The sequence below is a fragment of the Pogonomyrmex barbatus genome, unplaced genomic scaffold, assembly GCF_055798465.1.
Source record: "Pogonomyrmex barbatus isolate J1 unplaced genomic scaffold, ASM5579846v1 scaffold5, whole genome shotgun sequence".
In the NCBI taxonomy this organism is placed as follows: domain Eukaryota; kingdom Metazoa; phylum Arthropoda; class Insecta; order Hymenoptera; family Formicidae; genus Pogonomyrmex; species Pogonomyrmex barbatus.
Genome location: NW_028297149.1, coordinates 4,824,675 through 4,845,805, shown reverse-complemented (window position 1 = coordinate 4,845,805; position 21,131 = coordinate 4,824,675). Strand labels below are relative to the sequence as shown.

General features: G+C 30.9%; 1 protein-coding gene across 5 annotated transcripts; it reads left to right on the top strand.

The window, feature by feature from the left end:
- Positions 1-6,633: 6,633 nt before the first annotated feature.
- On the top strand, positions 6,634-21,012 carry wts (serine/threonine-protein kinase warts). 5 transcript variants are annotated; one of them, XM_011649028.3, is made up of 6 exons: positions 6,634-6,781; positions 8,835-9,169; positions 9,387-11,655; positions 11,778-12,055; positions 13,259-13,673; positions 14,631-21,012. In XM_011649028.3, exons 2-6 carry the CDS (start codon positions 8,891-8,893, stop codon positions 14,654-14,656), a joined length of 3,267 nt encoding a protein of 1,088 aa, XP_011647330.2. In that variant the 5' UTR covers positions 6,634-6,781; positions 8,835-8,890; the 3' UTR covers positions 14,657-21,012. The 5 variants fall into 5 exon arrangements, with proteins under 5 accessions (XP_011647330.2, XP_011647329.2, XP_088938190.1 ...); XM_011649027.3 differs by lacking the exon at positions 6,634-6,781 and adding an exon at positions 6,808-7,014; XM_089082064.1 differs by lacking the exon at positions 6,634-6,781 and adding an exon at positions 6,808-7,018.
- Positions 21,013-21,131: the final 119 nt, after the last annotated feature.

Here is a 21,131-nt window from a genome sequence, read left to right as displayed (position 1 = left end):
TCAATTTTTATTAAGGCTTGTTCTACAATACGTCGCATGTTGGTGTCGCAAGCTGCAAGCCATAAGATTTGACCAATCATTGACGAATGTGGAGAGAATATTTGATTGTGATTGGCCCATTTTTACGGCCTACGATCGCGACACTGACACACGTCGCATTGTAGAACAGGCCTAAGCGGTGTCTACAATGAGACTTTTAGTGTCGGTCCACAATAAGTATTTAATCTTTAAGCCGTAAGAAATTGACTAATCATAGTCGAGTATTCTTTTCATATTCGATTATAATTGATCAATTTCTTACTTTTTAAAGCTTAAATCACTTATTGTGGACCGACACTTAAACACGGTTGTACCAATATTATTTGGGCTTTAAAGCGAGACTTAATACATAATATACGTGACACATATTATATATTAAATACTTAAAATTCAAAATAATGTTGGTGCAATCGAGCCTAAGATGTAAGACTTAAAAAATTGGCCAACCACAATCTATTATTCTTCTATAAATCGATTATGATTGGTCAATTTCTTAAGTCTTACGTCTTAAAGTCTCATTGTAAACGTCGCTTAAGTGTCGATCTACAATAAGTATTTAATCTTTAAATCATAAAACAAGAAATTGATCAATCATAGTCGATTCTTTTCATATTCAATTATAATTGGTCAATTTTTTATTTCTAAAGCTTAAATCACCTATTGTAAACCGACACTAAAGTGACATCTACAATGGGACTTTAATCAGTTATTCTTTTATAAATCGATTATGATCGGTCAATTTCTTAAGTCTTACTCCTTAAAATCTCATTGTAGACACCGCTTTAGTGTCGGTCCACAATAGGTGATTTAAGTTTTAAGAGGTAAGAAATTGACTAATTATAATCGAATATGAAAAGAATAATTGACTATGATTGATCAATTTCTGACTTAAAGATTAAATACTTATTGTGGACCGACACTTAAGCAATAAATCCATAATGTTGATTTTCTTATTGCTCAAGGGTGAATTCCCACTGAGCGCGTCAGTGTCGGTCCACAATAAGTATTTAATCTTTAAGTCGTAAGAAATTGACCAATCATAGTCGATTATTCTTTTCATATTCGATTATAATTCATCCGTCGCGTCACGAATTGACCAATCAAAATATCCCATTTTATTGTATCATTTGCCGCGCGACTTCTTGCACGACGCACCGATTAGTGTCGGTCCACAATAGGTGATTTAAGCTTTAAGAAGTAAGAAATTGACCAATTATAATCGAATATGAAAAGAATACTCGACTATGATTAGTCAATTTCTTACGGCTTAAAGATTAAATACTTATTATGGACCGACACTTAGATTGACATTCTAGAGACAAAAGGATTCTCAACAAGAAGGAGAAAATGGATCCCAAATCGCGCACGTTTATAATTATATTTGTGTTCTATAAACACAAATTAAAGAAATAACAATTAAAATAATATATTTGTATATGTATATATAAATTATATATATATATATATATATATTTCTTTCTTTCAAAGAGCATGATAATATTACTCGATTCAAGTGAGAATGTAATGCGATTTATAAAAAATATACATGAATGTATGTATGAATTTTTGGACAAATACAGACTTCTCTCTTAGAAGATCGTTTTAAAACTTATTTTGAAAACTCTGACATATTTATTCAGTTATGTTCATTGCATAATTGCGAGCGCATGATCTTAAATAAATGTGTGCCATTTTTTATTTACAAATACATTAAAGATAATAAACCAGGAAAAGCAATTTCACAAGGATATTTAAATAAAGTAAAAAATGATCTGTTATGAAATCAAAAATCAAAATCATTATAATATTCTTATGTAATGTCATATCAGCTCTTTGTAGTTTTTATTTTATTTTTATTTTTATTTCTATTTTTATTTTACTTTAAAATTTTTTTTTAATTTTATTTTAATTTTATTTTTTTGTTCTCTTTTAATTTTATTTTATTTTTATTTTTTATTTTTATTTTATTTTTAGTTAAAAAACGAATATAATTAGTCTCATTTTATTTTCAGTTTAAAAAATTAAAAATAAAATAAGAGATTAATTACATGTACTTGTACCTGTCAGAAGCATAACGTTATGTTATAAAGGCGTGTGATATTTTATACATGTTGTATATTGTTATAGAATTTTATATTGACAAAAATATATTGATATATCCGATATATTTTATAAATATTTTTATAATGTACTTGTGCGGTTTATTTTGTAATAAATATGTTTATTTTGTATATAGTGTTTATCTTTGTCTTTATTAATTTTACATAGCTACTTAATCATCTAATTATCATTTAATATCTATTTCAAAGAAGTGAATTTCAAATTATTGAAAAGATTACATGTATATATGAGAGGAAACCTTATAATTTACTTTAATTCGCATTCCACCACTAGGTGGCAGTCTTATCTTTTGTTATATTGTTGATTTTATATCTGGGGGTCAATCATGTAACTTTACGTGAAACTTTTCACTTTTCACATTTCCGCCCTAAGGGAAAAGTTACATGATTGATCCCCAAGGCTTATAAAATCTTAAGCCAACGGCACACGATGCTTTTTTTCCTGCTGATTTGCTAGCTGGATTTGCGTGCTCGTTGAGCTCTTGTCTCTGATTGGTATATTCTTTTGGATCTAAAAAAATATACCGAGATATCTAAAGCCAGCGGCACACGATGCTTTTTTTCTTGCTAGTTTGCTAGCTGGATCGCGTGCTTGTTAAACTCTTGTCTTCGATTGGTATATTTTTTTAGATCCAAAGAATATACCAATCAGAGACAAGAATTCAACAAGCATGCGAATCCAGCTAGCAAACCAGCAAGAAAAAAAGCATCGTGTGCCGCTGGCTTTGTACGATTTTCGTTACCTGTGATAGCAGCGCCTCTGAAGGGACAAGTTTAAAATGAACTAAAGGTAAAAATGTGAGTAAATGTGTGTGAGGATTCCGCCATTTTAGTATACAAGCATAAATTAGTCTATCAAAGCAAGTAATAGCAAGTAATACAAAATAATAGTAAGTAATAGTAAGTAATAGTAAGCATAAATAGCAAGTACATAAATTGTGAATATTTTTATTTGTTTAATATTATTATTTATTTGTTTATTTGTTTAATTCAGAACGATCTTGTTGTGTGCCGGAATGCCTATCCAATAAAAAAGTACCGATCGCATAAATTTCCTACCGACAAAAATTGACATAAATAATTATATATTTTTTAATTTTTAATTGAAATAAAAAACTTTCTTAAAATCAAACATTTTGAACTATTTATTACATCTATTTTAAATTTTCTAATAATTATTTTTTAATAAAAATTAAATAGTAAAAATTTTTTATTACAATATATAAATATATTTATGCTTTTGAATCAAGCATCATGTTGGCTTTAATTCCTTCTGAACGTTTATCCTTTATAGAAGCGCTACAAAACACAGGTAATGAAAAATACATGGAAATTTATAAGCCCTGTCTTATATACAGAGCTTTCATTTCTCTTAGTATATGTTCTGTCATAACATAGTCGATTATTCTTTTCTATAATTCGATTGTGATTGGTCAATTTTTTACGGTTACAACATAAGTTAACAGATTACGACCTCTATAAATCAACCCTTTGTCTAAGACTTATTCTACAATGCGTCGTGTGTCGTGGGTGGTAGATCGTAAGAATGAGCCAATCACAATCAAGTATTCTCCCCACATTTATTTGTGATTGGCTCATTCAGTCCACGAACTGAACGGCTACGATATCGACACACGACACATTGTAGAACAGACTTTAGCGCTTAAGTTTTTTTTATGTGCCATGGCCCTTATTCTTGTAGATGATTCTAGATCTTGAGAGAATCCTATTAGTGTATTTCAATAGCATACAGCCAGTGCTTAGAAATTTTCCAAAAGACTAATTAGAAAATTACACATTTAACTGATCAATCAGCGATTTATACTATCGAGTGGCACGACTGCTCACGTTGCCAATTGGTTGACTAAATGTTAGATCTTTCAATAGGTGATACATTAGAAAATTTTTAAACGTTGGCCAATGTGAATGGACGTCCAATTGCAACATAGTCAAATGAGACGCTGTTTTGATGTGGTGTGGAATAAGAAAAATTTAAATTACAAAAATAAATTAAGGAAATGACCGTTTTCATCGTCTTTTTCAATTTATTGTTTTCGTACATGCTTTTCGGGGCCATGTATTTGAGGTAAGTTAGTCGTTTAGTAAATATAAATGTCTATGTTCCCATCTAAGCACATGGACTATGCATGGATTGCACTAGGTGCTTTCCATTTCCAGTGACACAAGTCGACACAAGTATCATTTTGTTCTTGTTAATATTGAAAGCCAAGAAAGATAGAACCATAGATATAGTATAGACATAGTATAGATAGTCCGAGCATGCTATATATCAGGCAATGGGAAACATGCGAGTGAGAAGAAACAACACCTCATTTTTTTTCTCTGTCTCTAATAGAAGAAGATGGAGGAAACATTGAGTGGGGATTGTGTGTATAATCCCTATCATAGACACAGTCTTCACTTAATGTTTCCCCCATCTTCGTCTATTAGAGAGAGAGAAAAAATTAGGTGTTGTCTCTTCTCACTCGTACATGTCGCCCACATGTTGCCTGGTATATAGCATACTCGATCTATCTATGGCTGCGTTCGGAAATACACTATTGTGCCATTAATACACACTGGTCGTTCGGAAAACTCGGTGTATACTCGTGTACATTCGGGTCGAGATCATTTGGAAACATCGAAAAAGATCACATCGAGTGCCACGAAACCACTCGTCGAAAAAGCAGGAGGAGTTGGTGTGAGCTAGTGTTTTGTTAAAGTTCGATTCAATAACCTGTCATAAACCTCGAAAAAAAAAAATTGTCGGTGTTTGACCGTTGAGTGGATAAGATGTCTTTTGTGATGTCCCCACATAAATTTTTATGTTAGTGTCGATTCACAATAAGTATTTAATCTTTAAATCATAAGAAATTGACCAATCATAGTCGATTATTCTTTTCATATTCGATTATAATTAGTCAATTTCTTACTTCTTAAAGCTTAAATCATCTATTGTGGATCGACACTTATATGATGCAACTTTTTAAGGATAAAGAGAAAGTATAGAAGAATATAGATAAATTTATAAAGAAGGGTATAAGCAAGAAATATATATGTATCATATATAAGCAAGAAGAGAAGATAGAGGACTTGTATCCTGGGGTTGAAGACACGTAGCAGAGAGAAGTCTGAGAATGGTCATGGACGCGTTTTAGCTGTATCCTTATTCGCGTAAGTAATGTGCACGTTTTTGTGGTTCTCTTCCGTGCTAGACGCAACAGTGATAAAGAGGGGCGATATGGACATGACTGTCCATTTTTATTATTAAGAATACAGCTAAAACGCGTCCATGATCACTCTCAAGGCTAACGGTTGCCCGGCTATGGTTGCCGGTTGACGATTCTACTATTACCAATCATATTGACCATAACCAGGACCTGCTACATATTGTGATTGGCTGAAATAGAATCGTCAACCGGCACTCGTAGCCACGCAACCGCTAGTTTGATATGACCTTCAGGCTTCTCTTTGCACGTAGTCAGGGATATATCTGGCATTCTCCACTTCTTAAAGTATAGTTTCCCCAGATGTTGAGTGTTTCCATTCGGGAACACTCAACACTCGAGGATACACGATATCCCCACTACTTTCCCATTGAAATCACCAAAGCACACCATGAACGAACACATGTTTCCGAACGCAGCCTATACTATGTCTATGGATAGAATGATACTTGTGTCAAATTGTGTCACTAAATGAAAAGTACCCACTATCTCGAGAGCTGGGGGTCGATCATGTAACTTTTCCCCGGAGGGCGGAAACGTGAAAAGTTTCACGTGAACTTATCATGTACGATTTTGTGGAATCATGTAACTCTCTCAAATGTGAAAATGTGAAATTTTTCATGTGAACTTTTTCGTTATGTATCTTGATGGCGGAAATCTAAAGACTTAATAAATATGCTTTGGAATTAGAGAAGATTAGGGCTGCGTTAGGATTAAGTATACGTAGTACATATACAATTGGTTATTAAAAGATATAATACTGTACCAATAAAATAATTTTCATTAGCTATAAAACCTATGAAACTATGTTTTATGATTTCACTTTCCACGCATCCAAGCTACATACATAACCGCTGTACGTGAAAAGTTTCACATGAAATGTCAAGGTGAAAAATGAAAAGTAAAAAGTGAAAAATTGCACGTAAAGTTACATGATGACCCCCTGAAGCCTAAGTCTACAATGACATAACATAAGGCTATAAGGCTGTAAGTATAACTGTGCTGTATGCTGTGACGTAAGGTTGTTAAGCATAAGAAATGAAAATAATTCATTTAAATAGGTTCTTACTTATGTTATGTCATTGTAGACTAGGCTTGAGGCAACCCATGCGTTCTCATGCGCTGCGCGGTATAGTAGGGGAAATTGTTTTCATGCGCGTATAAATTGCGCATGGAGTGAAACGGAACGACCTCATGCACTCTCTATCGCGCATCGTGCGTGCAACGGAACGCACTCAAAGTAGATCACGTGACCAAAAGTGACCATTTAAATTACATTATTCCGTATCAGCTTTGATCACATGATCCATTTTGTCGCTAAGAACGAATGAGGAGCGACGCAGAAATGTATCTTAAACTACTACGTATCTTAAACTATACTACGCGTACTGCGTTGTAAGTTATGAATGTCATAATCGTTTGCTATTACTGCTGGCTGGTATGTAAGAATGTAGCACTTCAAAATGGCTGCCAGTTAGTCTAGTAATTTACGGCCATGTCTACCTTTGTGTCGCGCGTGTAAATCGCGACTTCTCTCGCGACACCGCGGAATCCAAAGTCGACCGATGGAGCAATAGTACGTGCATGTGAGCGATCGTTCACACAAGCACATACGCCAACTGATGCTCGTGCGTATGTGTGTATTATATATATATATAATGTATATATAAAAACGTGTGTATGTGTCGCATGCTTGTCGCTAAAAGCGACCCGATCGTCGAAATTGCTCTTTCGGTATCGCGCGTACTAAGAGAGCCAGCGCTACTTGTGTTCGATGTTGCTGATGTTCATCGCGCTCCGTCTCGCGTTACCTCATCACATGGCTCGCCACGCGGCGCGAACGTGAGAAAGCGCAAGGAGAATATGTTCGGACGAACGGTTGCTGCTACTGTCGCTACTGCTGCTGCTGTTGCTGCTGCTGCTGCTATTTCTGCGATTGTTGTTGTTGCTTATGCTAATGTTGATATCAATAATCACGCGTTTGTCTCCATTTGATTTGACAAAAGAACTCTGTACCATGGAATTCTGTACCGAGTGATTGTTCACCATCGCACTATAAACATTTTAATACATTAACAAATGAGCGTGAGCGCGCGCTCGCCCGCGCGCGCGCGCGTATGTGTGTGCGCGCGATACTAGACTTTGCCGTCATCTTTCGCTCTCAGCCAAGCTCAAAGCGGAACCGTCAGTTTATTCATAAGTCAAGAGGTTAGCTGTCTGTCTGTCGATCGCTCGCTCGCTCGCTCGCTCGTACGTATGCGCGACATGAAGATATTGAAGATGAACCGCGAAGAATGCTGCTTTCTCATCATCCTGTACTCTGTCAACATCTTTACGAAGCGAACGTCTGAGAAAAGTTTTTCTTCATAACATTGTGAAATACTTATCATTAGACTTGATGTGTCAATCTCGCGATCCTCGCGCCCACGTTCTTACGTCTCTGGCTAACATATTTCGTCGTTCTTAACTCCGTATTGTTGTGATACGACGTTGTTACTTTATATCATCGAGACATTCAAGTGACAATGACCCTGAGTCTTGGAACGTGTCATGAATTCAACTAGCTATGCACTGTGTTTCTATCTCCAGCCATGTGATGTTGGGTATTCGTAAAGTTAAATAACAGTGATCTTTTCCGCGTAAGCATTATTATCTTGTCAAACAGATTATGCATCTTGAGGTTACTTTAAAATGCAGCATTAGCCTATATAAACTACTCTTATTTAATAATAAAAAATAATAAATTAGGATCATGTTCATTCTTCCTCTTGTCTAGAATCATATTGTTAATTATATATACTAACGATATATCTTGATAAAAAAAGTACTTAATTTATGTTTTATTATGTGTTAAAGTTTCTCAGTTGATTATGAAATTTAGAAAAATATAGGAATGTTTTTTTTTATTTTTATATTAATTTCAAATATGGCAATTTCTTTCTTAATATAAATATTATTGACATATAGGTATTGAATCTTATTTATTATATCAATACGAAGTACAAAAAGAGACATGGTATTATGCAAAAACAGATGTATTATTTATTTTTGTAAGTTTCTAAAACAAGTTTTAGTTTTACTTTTAATTTCAGAAAATTGATATGTTATTGCAATTAATAAAATATTCTGTCACATATGCTTGCATCACTTTGCATTGATGTATATTAAATGCTATGTTTACACATGAAGTTATATTTATAAAAACATGAAAATATTTTATTTTTATTGTATGTTTATTAATATCTATTAATATTATATTGTTAAAGAAATATATATTGAATATTTGTGTAATAAAAATGTTTTAAATATTATAGTTTTACATTAAATCTCTTTGTATATGATAGTTAGAACATGTCAATACATAGCAATAAGTACTTTAATGACACAGTATCACTTAGAATTATAGAAACTGAATTTATAGTGAAAAAGATATCTTTTTGTGTTACAGACAGTTCATATTTGTCAGATTAAAGCTAGGTCCCAGAGGGCCTAGCATGGGCCACTATGAATCCACCTGCTGCCGGCAAATCAAGCACTCGTGGCTCTGGATACCATCAAAAGGCTTTAGCTGAGATTCGCAACTCGTTACTACCATTCGCAAATATCGGTGGAGCTGGTGAGGTGGGTTCCAGCGCCGCTAGCACTATTTCTACTGTATCTACGACCAGTGGCATTAGTTCTGCCTCAGGTCTCAGTGGACTTTCGGGTGCTTCTGGTTCCACTACTGACAAATCAGATCAACGTCAAGTATTGGGACAATTATTAGCAATGGGATATTCAGAGGTAAGATAAGTGATCTTTGTTCTCACAAACTAATCAAAACTATTGACTATTTATTTTTCTCTATGTATTAAAATTTTTTGCTTTTTAAGTTTTTAACATTTGAATATACATCTATTCCGTTTCAGATACAGGAAAATGCTAGGAATTGCAAGTGAAACAATGGTAAAATGATAAAAATTTAGAGATAAGCCAGTTACCATTGCAATCACTGTTGCAGGAAATAGGATTGCGAGCCCTGAAATTCGCGGGATGGCGATTGGATGCAGCGATAGAATATTTGAAGCAAGCTCAAGGAGAATCTCTGAACGGACTCGGTAAACTTAATACTAAACTTATCAGGAAGCCGAGTCTTGAAAGGGAGTTGAACCTACAACGTGGCAGTCCTGCATTAGATAGCGGAGCAGGTAGTTCGCGATCCGACAGTCCACGCCTGGAACTTAGCACACATCCGCAGTTGAGCCGTCAATACTCGCCCAGTAACTTCGTGGATCGAGAACCGCCACCGCCGCCACCACCTCGATGCAGCTCCACGCCGCCGCCACCACCACCACCTCATGCACCATATAATCAGCCCAATGTACCTACCAACATGCAGCAAATGCTCAAACGAATGTCACCTGCACCGGTCGTGCCAACGAGATCGACAGCGACGGCACCCGTTACAGCTGGTGCTACATCAACGTCAGTAAACCCGCCACAACGCGGTACTAGTCCGGTGGCAAATGCCAATAACTCTAATAGTCGTCAACCGATGATTGTGCAAAATAGTCCGCAGGTACAACAGCAACTAACACAACAAATGCAAGCTCTCAGTATTTATCAAACGAGCAATAATAACACAAGTACCCAGGTGGAACCTCCACCACCATATCCCATAGTTCCGTCCTCATCCGCCGGTCAATCGGTGCAGCCGCCTTCTTACAGTGTTTCTATGCAAAATCGACAAAGTCCTACGCAATCACAGCAGGATTATCGTAAAAGTCCGTCATCGGGTATTTACTCAGGTCCAACATCCGCTGGTACGCCCAGTCCTATTACTGTAGCTACGATATCACCCAACAGTACACAAACATCGATGGCGCGACCAACACCGTTGCAAGCATGGGGTGCACGACAGGCCAAAACACAACCACCAATCATCATGCAATCAGTGAAAAGTACACAAGTGCAGAAACCAGTATTGCAGACTGCAATTGCTCCCACAGCGCCACAGTCAATCTCTACTAGTAACACGCCTCCACCACCTTCTTATGCATCATCCATTCAGCAAAAGCAACCGCCGCCCGCTTATCCACCTGTGAATAATGTGAACAATGTGCCGTCGCCTGCTAGTATACCAACGACGGAACCACCGAGTTATGCCACAACGATGCAAGCATTAGCGGCGCAGCGCGGTATACATCATCCATTACCACCGCCACCTTATAGTACTCCCACTGAAGACGGTGCAATTATTTCCTCCACAGTGGAAAGTGGTAATGCACCACGAACTTCCCCCGTTGCCCATCCGCCACTTCAACGAAAATATTCACCAGCTGAACATACAATAGAAGCACCACCCTTACCGCCGGTTGCCTCGACTTCTGTGTCTGCAAGAAATAACAACAATAATCATTCGTCTCTACCCGAGAGCAATACTGTTGGTACCAAGAGTGGTAGTAACACCAAAGGCGATGGTAGTGCTGGGACACCTTCATCTTACAAAATTAAACATCAATCTCCCATACCCGAACGCAAAACTATGAGTATAGAAAAGGAAGAGGAACGTAGAGATTGCAAAGTGAGAAATTATTCTCCCCAAGCTTTTAAATTCTTCATGGAACAGCACATAGAAAACATACTCAAATCACATAAGCAACGCCTTTATCGACGTATGCAATTAGAAACGGAGATGGCAAAGATTGGCTTGAGTGCAGAGGCACAGTGTATGATGAGAAAGATGCTATCACAGAAAGAATCTAATTATATTAGATTAAAGCGAGCAAAAATGGACAAATCAATGTTTACGAAAATCAAACCAATTGGTGTTGGTGCATTCGGCGAAGTCACGCTCGTAAGAAAACTCGACACAAATCAATTTTACGCGATGAAGACTCTACGCAAAGCTGACGTGCTGAATCGCAATCAAGTCGCTCATGTGAAAGCCGAGCGTGATATATTAGCAGAAGCCGACAATGAATGGGTAGTTAAGCTCTATTACTCATTCCAGGATAAGGATAATTTATATTTTGTAATGGATTACATACCTGGTGGAGATTTGATGTCATTATTGATTAAACTCGGCATCTTCAAAGAACCATTAGCAAGATTCTATATCGCCGAACTTACATGCGCAGTTGAGAGTGTTCATAAAATGGGATTTATTCATAGAGATATTAAGCCAGACAATATTCTAATTGATCGCGATGGACATATCAAATTGACTGATTTTGGTCTTTGCACGGGATTCCGTTGGACACATAATTCTAAATATTATCAACAAAATGGTAAGCATTTTATAAGTATTTTTATATTCTGTTTTATGTGTAGATACTACATTTAAAATAAAATCAAAGTATATTTTCAAATTTATAAAATAAAATAGTACGATATGTTTATGCAATTCAAGGGCATGGTAAACAAGATTCAATGGATCCAGCTGATGATTGGAACAACGAATGTCAATGCATACAATTAAAACCATTAGAACGTAGAAGACACAGGGAACACCAGAGATGTTTGGCTCATTCTCTCGTTGGTACACCGAACTATATTGCGCCGGAAGTTTTACAACGTACAGGATATACACAGTTATGTGATTGGTGGAGTGTAGGAGTAATTTTATACGAAATGTTAATTGGTTCTCCTCCATTTCTTGCCAATACACCTGCTGAAACTCAATATAAGGTATAATTCTTGTAATAACATCTAATGAAGATATCATAATTTGTTTTAAATTAGGTCTCCAAAGATTCAATATTTAAATTATAAAATATTTAAAACATTAAGGCTCGGCTTTTTCGCAGTGCAACATAGATTATATAACGTCAGAGGCGAGAAATGATATGCAAAAAGTTTCTTGCGTCATATGGCTTCATTTTATTCTTTTTCTTTAAAAACAGATATTTTCATATTCTCTTATATAGTATATGCAAAACATACTAATAGTGCAAATTTTAATTAAAATTATTTCAGTTTTTAAATCAATTGTTCTTAATTGCCCAAATACTTAAAGAATATTTTGATTAATTTATAATTAAAATTTTAATAATTGTGTTAGAAATTTATTGAAACTTATTTTAAATGGAAATATTATTCTACTAAAATAAGAAACAACTTTTAAGAACATAGTATACAATATTGCTTAGTTTTTCGCTTCTAGTTCTCATTTTTAAGAATTAATTAAATAATATAGAAAAAAGAGAGAAAGGTTACAATTCTTGAGAATGTTTATTGTAATTTATTTCATTTGATAAATTTTTCTTATATAGAATTTAAAAATTATAAAAATAAAATTTTATTTATATTCTTGTAAGTAAACTTTAGTAAACTTTTTTATATTCTTGCTAATTAGTACTACAATTATTGGTGAAAAATCTGTTGTAAAAATTTATTATTAAAAAAGATTATTTTATATGATAAACTTATAGATTTTATAGCTACTACTAGATTTTATAACTTTAGAAAACAAATGAATTCTTAAAACTCATAAAAAATATCGGAAAGTAGGATATCTGTCCAATAGATCACGTAACTAAGATAATTCTTGAAACAATGATTATTGCTTAACTAGAAATAATTAAATGAAATGGTGATTTCTGACAGCTGAGCAGTGTACCATTATTTCAAGAATTATTTTATATTTTTATATGGTCTATTATGGATAGATGTCTTTCTAATATTTTTTATAAGTTTTAAGAATATGAAAATATCATGTTTTTAAGGAAAAAGTACAAAATAAAGCTGTATGATGCAAAAAACTTTTTGCATGTCATTTTTCGTTTCTGATGTCAGAATTCAATATGGCTGCAGCAAAAAAAGTTGAGCTTTAAAGGAATATTTTTTGAGTATTATAAATATTTATTTATCTTTTTTTCTATATATATATAGGTCATTAATTGGGAGACAACGCTTCATATACCGAAACAAGCAAATCTTTCGCCGGAAAGTATGGATTTAATTTTGAAACTTTGCGTTGGTGCAGATCGTCGTTTGGGTAAAAACGCAAATGAAGTTAAAAGTCATCCGTTTTTCGCGAGTATTGATTTTGAAAAGGGATTACGGCGTCAAATGGCTCCGCATGTACCCCGCATAGAATATCCAACTGATACGAGCAATTTTGATCCTGTGGATCCCGATAAGCTGCGCAATTCTGAATCATCAGATTCAAATAAATCGGATGAATTGCTGGATAATGGAAAACCGTTTCATGGTTTTTTCGAATTTACATTCAGACGATTTTTCGACGATGGTGGTGGTCCCGCATATCCTAATCGAATTAGTTTGGACGACAATGATAATCAAGGTCCTGTCTATGTATGATATTAGGTTAAATTTACAGTTTACAAACATTTCGCCGTCTGCCATTTTCACATTTTGACATTTGTCTGGTAATTCTGTCTGTCATTTCATTGTCCAAGATTTGATCAGAGTTTATTAGAAGTGATGATTCTTAGTTTAATATTTCATTTGTTTTCTAAAGTTATAAAATCTATAAATTTATCATATAAAATAATCTTTTTTAATAATACATTTTTACAACAGATTTTTCATCAATAATTGTAATACTAATTAACAAGAATATAAAAAAGTTTACTAAAGTTTACTTACAAGAATATAAATAGAATTTTATTTCTATAATTTTTAAATTCTATATAAGAAAAATTTATCAAATGAAATAAATTATGACAAACATTCTCAAGAATTGTAATCTTTCTCTCTTTTTTCTATATTATTTAGTTAAATTCTTAAAAATGATAACTAAAAACGAAAAACTAAGCAATGTTGTATACTATGTTCTTAAAAGTGTTTCTTATGTTAATAGAATAATATTTCCATTTAAAATAAGTTTCAACAAATTTCTAACACAGTTATTAAAATTTTAATTATAAGTTAATTAAAATATTCTTTAAGTATTTAGGCAATTAAGAATAATTGATCTAAACTGAAATAATTTTAATTAAAATTTGCACTATTAGCATGTTTTGCATATATATAAGAGAATTGAAATTAATATTAAATTTTTAATTCTAATTTTTATATCATATTTAGGGTTTTTATAAAAAAAATTAAAATAAAGATTAATATATAAATATAAGCAGGTATTAGACATATTTTCAATTTCAAAAAATTAAAACTAAAAATTTTAAAAGAATTGATTTTTAGAAATATAACTGTGACAAGAAATATATAATATGTAATAAGGCTCAACATATGAATTTAAGTTATTAAGCTCTGACAAGAATATGTATTCTTTGTGCAGACATGTGCAAATGGCAATCATTGTAGCGGCAATATACATTAGTATATGTCTATCAGAATATACAGCGTGCACCCGGTGGAAAGTTGACGGATTAGCGTCAAAACGACTTGAAATATGGAAAAAAAGGTATAAACTCGATTAATTTAATTGCATTAACTTTATATATTGTCTTTTTATATGCATGCATGCAGTTGCAAAATGCGATTTTTAGATTTTTTTCTTAAATGAAATTTTATCATATTATTATATGTTCAACATTATTTGATGCACTTTTATATTTTTTAATAAAATAATAATAATAAATTATTACAACATTTTTAGAAAAAATTATTAATATAAGATATATTTTAATATGAAATTTATTATTTCAATAATTTTTATATATTATATATTTATTTACATAAGAGATATTTATATAGCTCAGTATCATATTCTAAATTTCTTATTTTTGTTTACAAATATAAAGCAAAATACAAGACATGAGAATGTTAAAATATATAAATAATAATGTATATTAGTGAAATTTCATTAAGCTTTGATGAAATTATGTTGTCCACAAATAGCAATAAAGTAGATTTGTTATTTACTACATTTATAAAACCAAAGTTTTAACGCAATAAGACTATATCAGAAAATATATTTCATAAAGAACAAAATATGAACATATTTTCATATGTAGGAATATATATTCCACTGTGATAAAATTAAATATCCGAAATATGAATTCTTCTTAATGTCAATATGGAGATATATAAAGTGAGATACTGTCTCAAGAGAACAATCTCTTTATCTCTCATCTCTTAGAAAATAATAATCTCCGGAATGTTAAAAATAAAAATAAACAAGCCTACAACTTTCTGTCAATAGAAATAAAACAGTATATATTACAAACAAATAGAACTGTAAAAACTTGATACTACAATTGATATTATAATTACACATAATCACAAATGACAGTTTATTCTATGTATATGTAACTAAGTACAAGCATAAAGTAGAAAAAAATAACAGAAGAAAATATTGAGAAATAGACATTATAAATATTAAGATAAGAATATGATTATCAAAAATAGAACAAAATTTGACTATACATATTTAATATAATAAAAATTAGTATTAGATGAATGATAAATATAATGATATGCTGGACAAAGAAATGGTAGACAAATGTTAAAAAAAGAAAATGTAAAATAATGACTAAACTTCGCAAATTTTGTGCATATTAAAATAATAGGTTTTTTTTTATCATTTTTCTAGACTAAAAAATGTATTAAAAAAACAAAAATTTTTTAAAATGTATATTGTAACTTATTTTTTTGCATTATTAAGAATCATGTTTTAGGTTTATAGATAAATCTACTTTAATGTTGTAAAAAATTATAAAATCTATCATGGTACATAGGGGAAGGTATTATACCTTTGACCAATCTTCATATTTTTCATATTTCTTTTGATAAATATTTTGCCTTTAACATTTTGTTCATAATCGTATACTGATTATTTATCAAACTAAAATTTTTATGATAAATTTTTTTACAATTTTAATTTCTTTAACATATTTTTATTTTTAGTTTTGAAAACTTACAGAAACAAAAGATATAATTTTATTCTTCTTAATATATATGAAAATAAATATAACTATTATATAAAATTAAAAAGTTATTTATATAAAATAAATAGTAAAATTAGCAAAAACACATGAATCTACTTTTTTATATTTGTAAAGGGTAAATACAGATGCAATAAATGTAACTATATAAAGTTGTAAGTAGTTATCTATATTTATTTACAAAATTTAATATTTTATACATAAATGTTTCATTTGATAAATTATGTTAAAAATAAAATAATAAAATAAATGTTAAATACAAACATTTATAAAAAAAGCACTTTAGTTTTTGAAATAAAATTTTTGAAGTAGTATAATTTAATTTTATTATATATATTTAAATTAAATAAACCAAAACTAGTCAATCTTATGAATATGATAATGTATTTTGAGTTTGTTTTTCAAAAAAAATTTATAAAAGAAATAACGACAGAAACAAACACAAATTCTTAAATATACATTTTTAAAATTAAAGTTTTAAATGGAATAATCCAAAAACACAGAATTTCTTGAATTATAAGTAAATAAGAATATAAATAAGTCAATTGATAAACTACCAAAGAAATAAGATACTTGTGAACTAAATAATAAAAAATAATAAGTAATTATTTAATATTATAAAAATTAATATAAAACTGGACGATATTTTATAAAGTTTTAAAAAATTTTTAAGATGAAAATATTAAAAAATTTTTTTATAAACCTTTTTTACAAAAATATATTTTGATTGATTTTTAAAATTACTTGATTTTAAATACGTCTAAAGGCAAATAAATAAATAATAAAACTTATAAATCCAATATTGTTAATTTTATAAATGTTACTAAATTATTTTAAATTATTTTAAAATGGTCAAAAGTACACCACCTTCTCTAATCTTCTTTTTAAACGCGCATGTGTATTGCATACGAACATAGTATTTTTATAAGAAAGCCTTTATATAAAAGAATTTGCGAAGAAGGAAATTTATATGTACAAATATAACTCCAAATCAAATAAGATGAAATTTATAACAATAGTCTACTCATCATATAAAATATAAAATTTGGTGTAATTTGATAATATTTTTGCATTTTTCATTAAAGAATTGTATGCGATGTATGCGATGTATGCGTATGTGGACGTAAACTCTCTGTTATATTGATACTTTTATATAGGAAAAATTGTTTTAAATGTATTTTCGTACATGTAATTGTTCTACATTTATACAAAGTACGATCAAAGTATAGTGAAGAGAAAAATGAATTTACTTTTTCGTTCTTTCTTTTTGATGATATATCATTTTGATCATCATTTAGTCTGACTGCACACTAATATAATAATATATTGATTTGGACGAAAAAATGAAAAGAAATAATTAATGGATATTATATCGAAATATATTTATATATCAGATTGTATGACATATCATTATAGAGCATGTTTATGAAAAAACAAATATTTTGCTTGCCATTTTCATTCATTTATATTAACTATCTCATATGAAAATACCCGGTTTACGTTTCAACAAATACTGTGATATTGAAGATAATTAGAAATGTATGTGGCCTTTAAATGTATCGGTCTTATGTAACATTGTCTTTTATCTGAAATTTTATAAAGAATTATAAATAATAATTATAAAAAAATATATATATTATTTTATATATAGGTTTTCGAATGAATGTAATGTGTTCATTGTATATTTTATTGCAGCTTTTAATCGTCTTGAACATTTTCTGATACTAATTTTAAGAAATACAGTGAATTATATAATACACTGTACATATACATTAAATACCTTGTATACATTAAAAACGTTTAATTCTGATTTATTGTATCAATTGATTTGTTTATCAATGTGTCGTGATAATCATATTAGCAGTAACAATTACATTAAATCTAAGATCAAAGTGAATGTTTTTTTTATATAATAAGATTGCTGAAAAATGACATGAGAAGATAAAATAACGCTTGACATGGTTACGCATTTTCGTAATCTGGTATATTGTAATTAAGTTGCCATCATTTGTAACTAATGCCTTTATCATGTATAAGAATCTTAACAATAGTAAAAGAGGAACTGATGTATATATATCGCGAACGAATTTTACCATTGTATATTTACACCGAAAATGAGTTTGCGATTAAACGCAATATCATTTTATCTATATTTTGTATTGTACGAAATTGACAAGTTTATATTATATAGCGACAATGTTATAATGTGTAATAATAATAATCCGAGTGCCTTCCTCCAAATGCATCATTTAAAATGCATCTTGGCTTAAACTGCCATTTTCCAAATCGTCTTCTAACATCAAGATTAGATTCAGATATGTATTAGTGCCTTACTAATTTGTGTTTTTTAATATGAAATACTAAAATACAATCGGCAGTATAGTGTATATGTGCGAAAAACTATCAACGTTTAATCGAGTTATAAAGCATTATTCTATTTGTTTATCGAAAATAAATAGGGAGAAAATTGTGTGCGTGCGTGCGTGCGTGCGTGCGTGCGTGCGTGCGTGTGAAAAAGAGAAAACAATATCATTCATATGTATTATATATTTTAAAAAGTAAACGCTATTTATGTTTATCATTAGCTTTAATAATGCATTGTCAACAAAGATAGAATTTTTAACAGTTACATTTCAAATAGTAAGGAAAACATGAATGTATTTACTTAAGTGGCTGTTATACGCACGCTATACTTTTATATCTATTTCTATAATATAATTAGTAAAATCAGTGATAATATCGTACGCGATACCATTGTGATGTAATTAGATACTTTATGATGACTAGTCTTGCTGCAACTAAATGCATATGCGTGTGCACACGTATACGTGCATATACTATTCATATATTGTGTATGTATGTGCATGGCTACACATGTATATGTGTATAAGCGCGCGTACACACGCGCACACACACACACACACACACACACACACACACACATCCAGAGAAAGAGAGTATCTAATTACAGTAAATGACTCGAAATCACGAATTTAGGAATAAAGGAATGAAGTCTAAAGCCTTAGACTTCATTAGTCTCTTAGACGAAGGGGGGGCCAATAACTCAGAGATGCCGGGAGGAATCGTTCTTCGCCATATTTATCTCTATTATTCATCCCCTGTGTTTCACACATAAACATATATTTATGGCATGCTACTTGCGCTTCTTGGTAACGCAATTAGTAACGCAAAAATATGAGACACGTATATATACGTACACGTCCCATGTGGTTCTGTGTATGTGACACTTTAATATGGACCTCCCACCGCAAACATGCTTCTTTCCTTTAGTTTATGCTCCGTCCCTCTATTCCTAAATCCGTGCTCGAAATAGACAGTAACGTTATAATAAAAAAAGGAGAAATCGCTATGGATTTATTTAATACTAATTATGTATTATATGAAGAATAAGAAGTGACTTTATTTTTTTTTTTATTTACAATTAATGTACAATGAATATGCGATACTCTGATTTCGATTTATAATTAAAATTGTTATAAAGTACATATGTGTATTTTGTAACAGTTTTATAAAATATATATATATGAATGTAATGTGTGTAAAGATAATTGTAGGTATTGATACAAAAAATTAGTAATCTCCTTTGTTTTTATTGTAAAAAATAAATAAAGAAGTTTGTAAGATATTAAAGATAACCCATATACATAAATTTGTTATTATGAAATACAAAATATTTCGAATATAGTTAATATATGTAAATACTTGACCAGAATGTAAAAATTAAAAATTAACTTATAAACTTTTTAATATATTTTTCTCTTTTACATAATTTATCTTATATTTATACATAGTAATCTTTTAGTATATGCAATTCTAATATAACAATTCTATGATGTATATGAACGTATCTTACAGAAAAATCATTAAAAAATATATTAAAAATTTAATTCCTTGCAAAAAATCTATTGGAAAACGAAAAGAAATTTATGGTTTAAGGAGATCCTAAAATTGCTAATCGGATGCATTATTTATATATCATAACTTCGTTTATACATCGTATATTATTATTAATTGATACGATAACATCAAAATTGAATTAATTAATGATATTAATCAGACGTATAATGTACATATATAATTATACATAAATATAAAACTATCATATATATATATATAGGGTAATTTAGAATAATCATTTGTCCTTAAAATTATATTTTTGAGTCGATTTTAAGATGATTTTTCCTCTATTAAATTTTTCAGAAGTTTAGTTTTTGAATTATAAGGGAAAACAGTTCGCGAATTACGGGTCGTGTACAGAAGATAGGCAGGAGTGGTGCAACTCACTTCGATGTGGGCGATTGCGTGTGCGTGTTGTATACATATGTAACCAAATGTACCCAAATAAGAAGGGAGGTCACGGCGAGTCCAACCATGAACCAGTCGTGAAAATTCGTAATTATTATTTTTGCGAAAAATATCACCTCAGCCAGGAATCGTATCTGGATCTTCAGGCATTTTATCCTTTCGATCACAGAGGCATGTGATGATATTTATCACAATAACGATGATATTTATAACAATAACAATAATTTTATAACAATAATTTAGAACAACACATCACAATCCACTGACGCACATATATATATATATATATAGAAAAAGAGAAGAAATGTCAGAGATAGTCAAACAAATAATGTCGTTAAATCGTCTATGTAAGAATGACGAGATTTTTTTTTATTACATATGCAAGTATTAAAAAAATTTTATGTAATATTTCATAGATGCAATAAAAAATATGTCTTTGAAAATAAATGTAATTAATTAAAATTATCAGAAGACACGGTAGTGTCTCGGGTGTCAACCGAGAACACTGTCGTGTGACTTTACGCGAGTCAGCGAGATGCGAGCATCCGAAATTATCGGATCTCAAC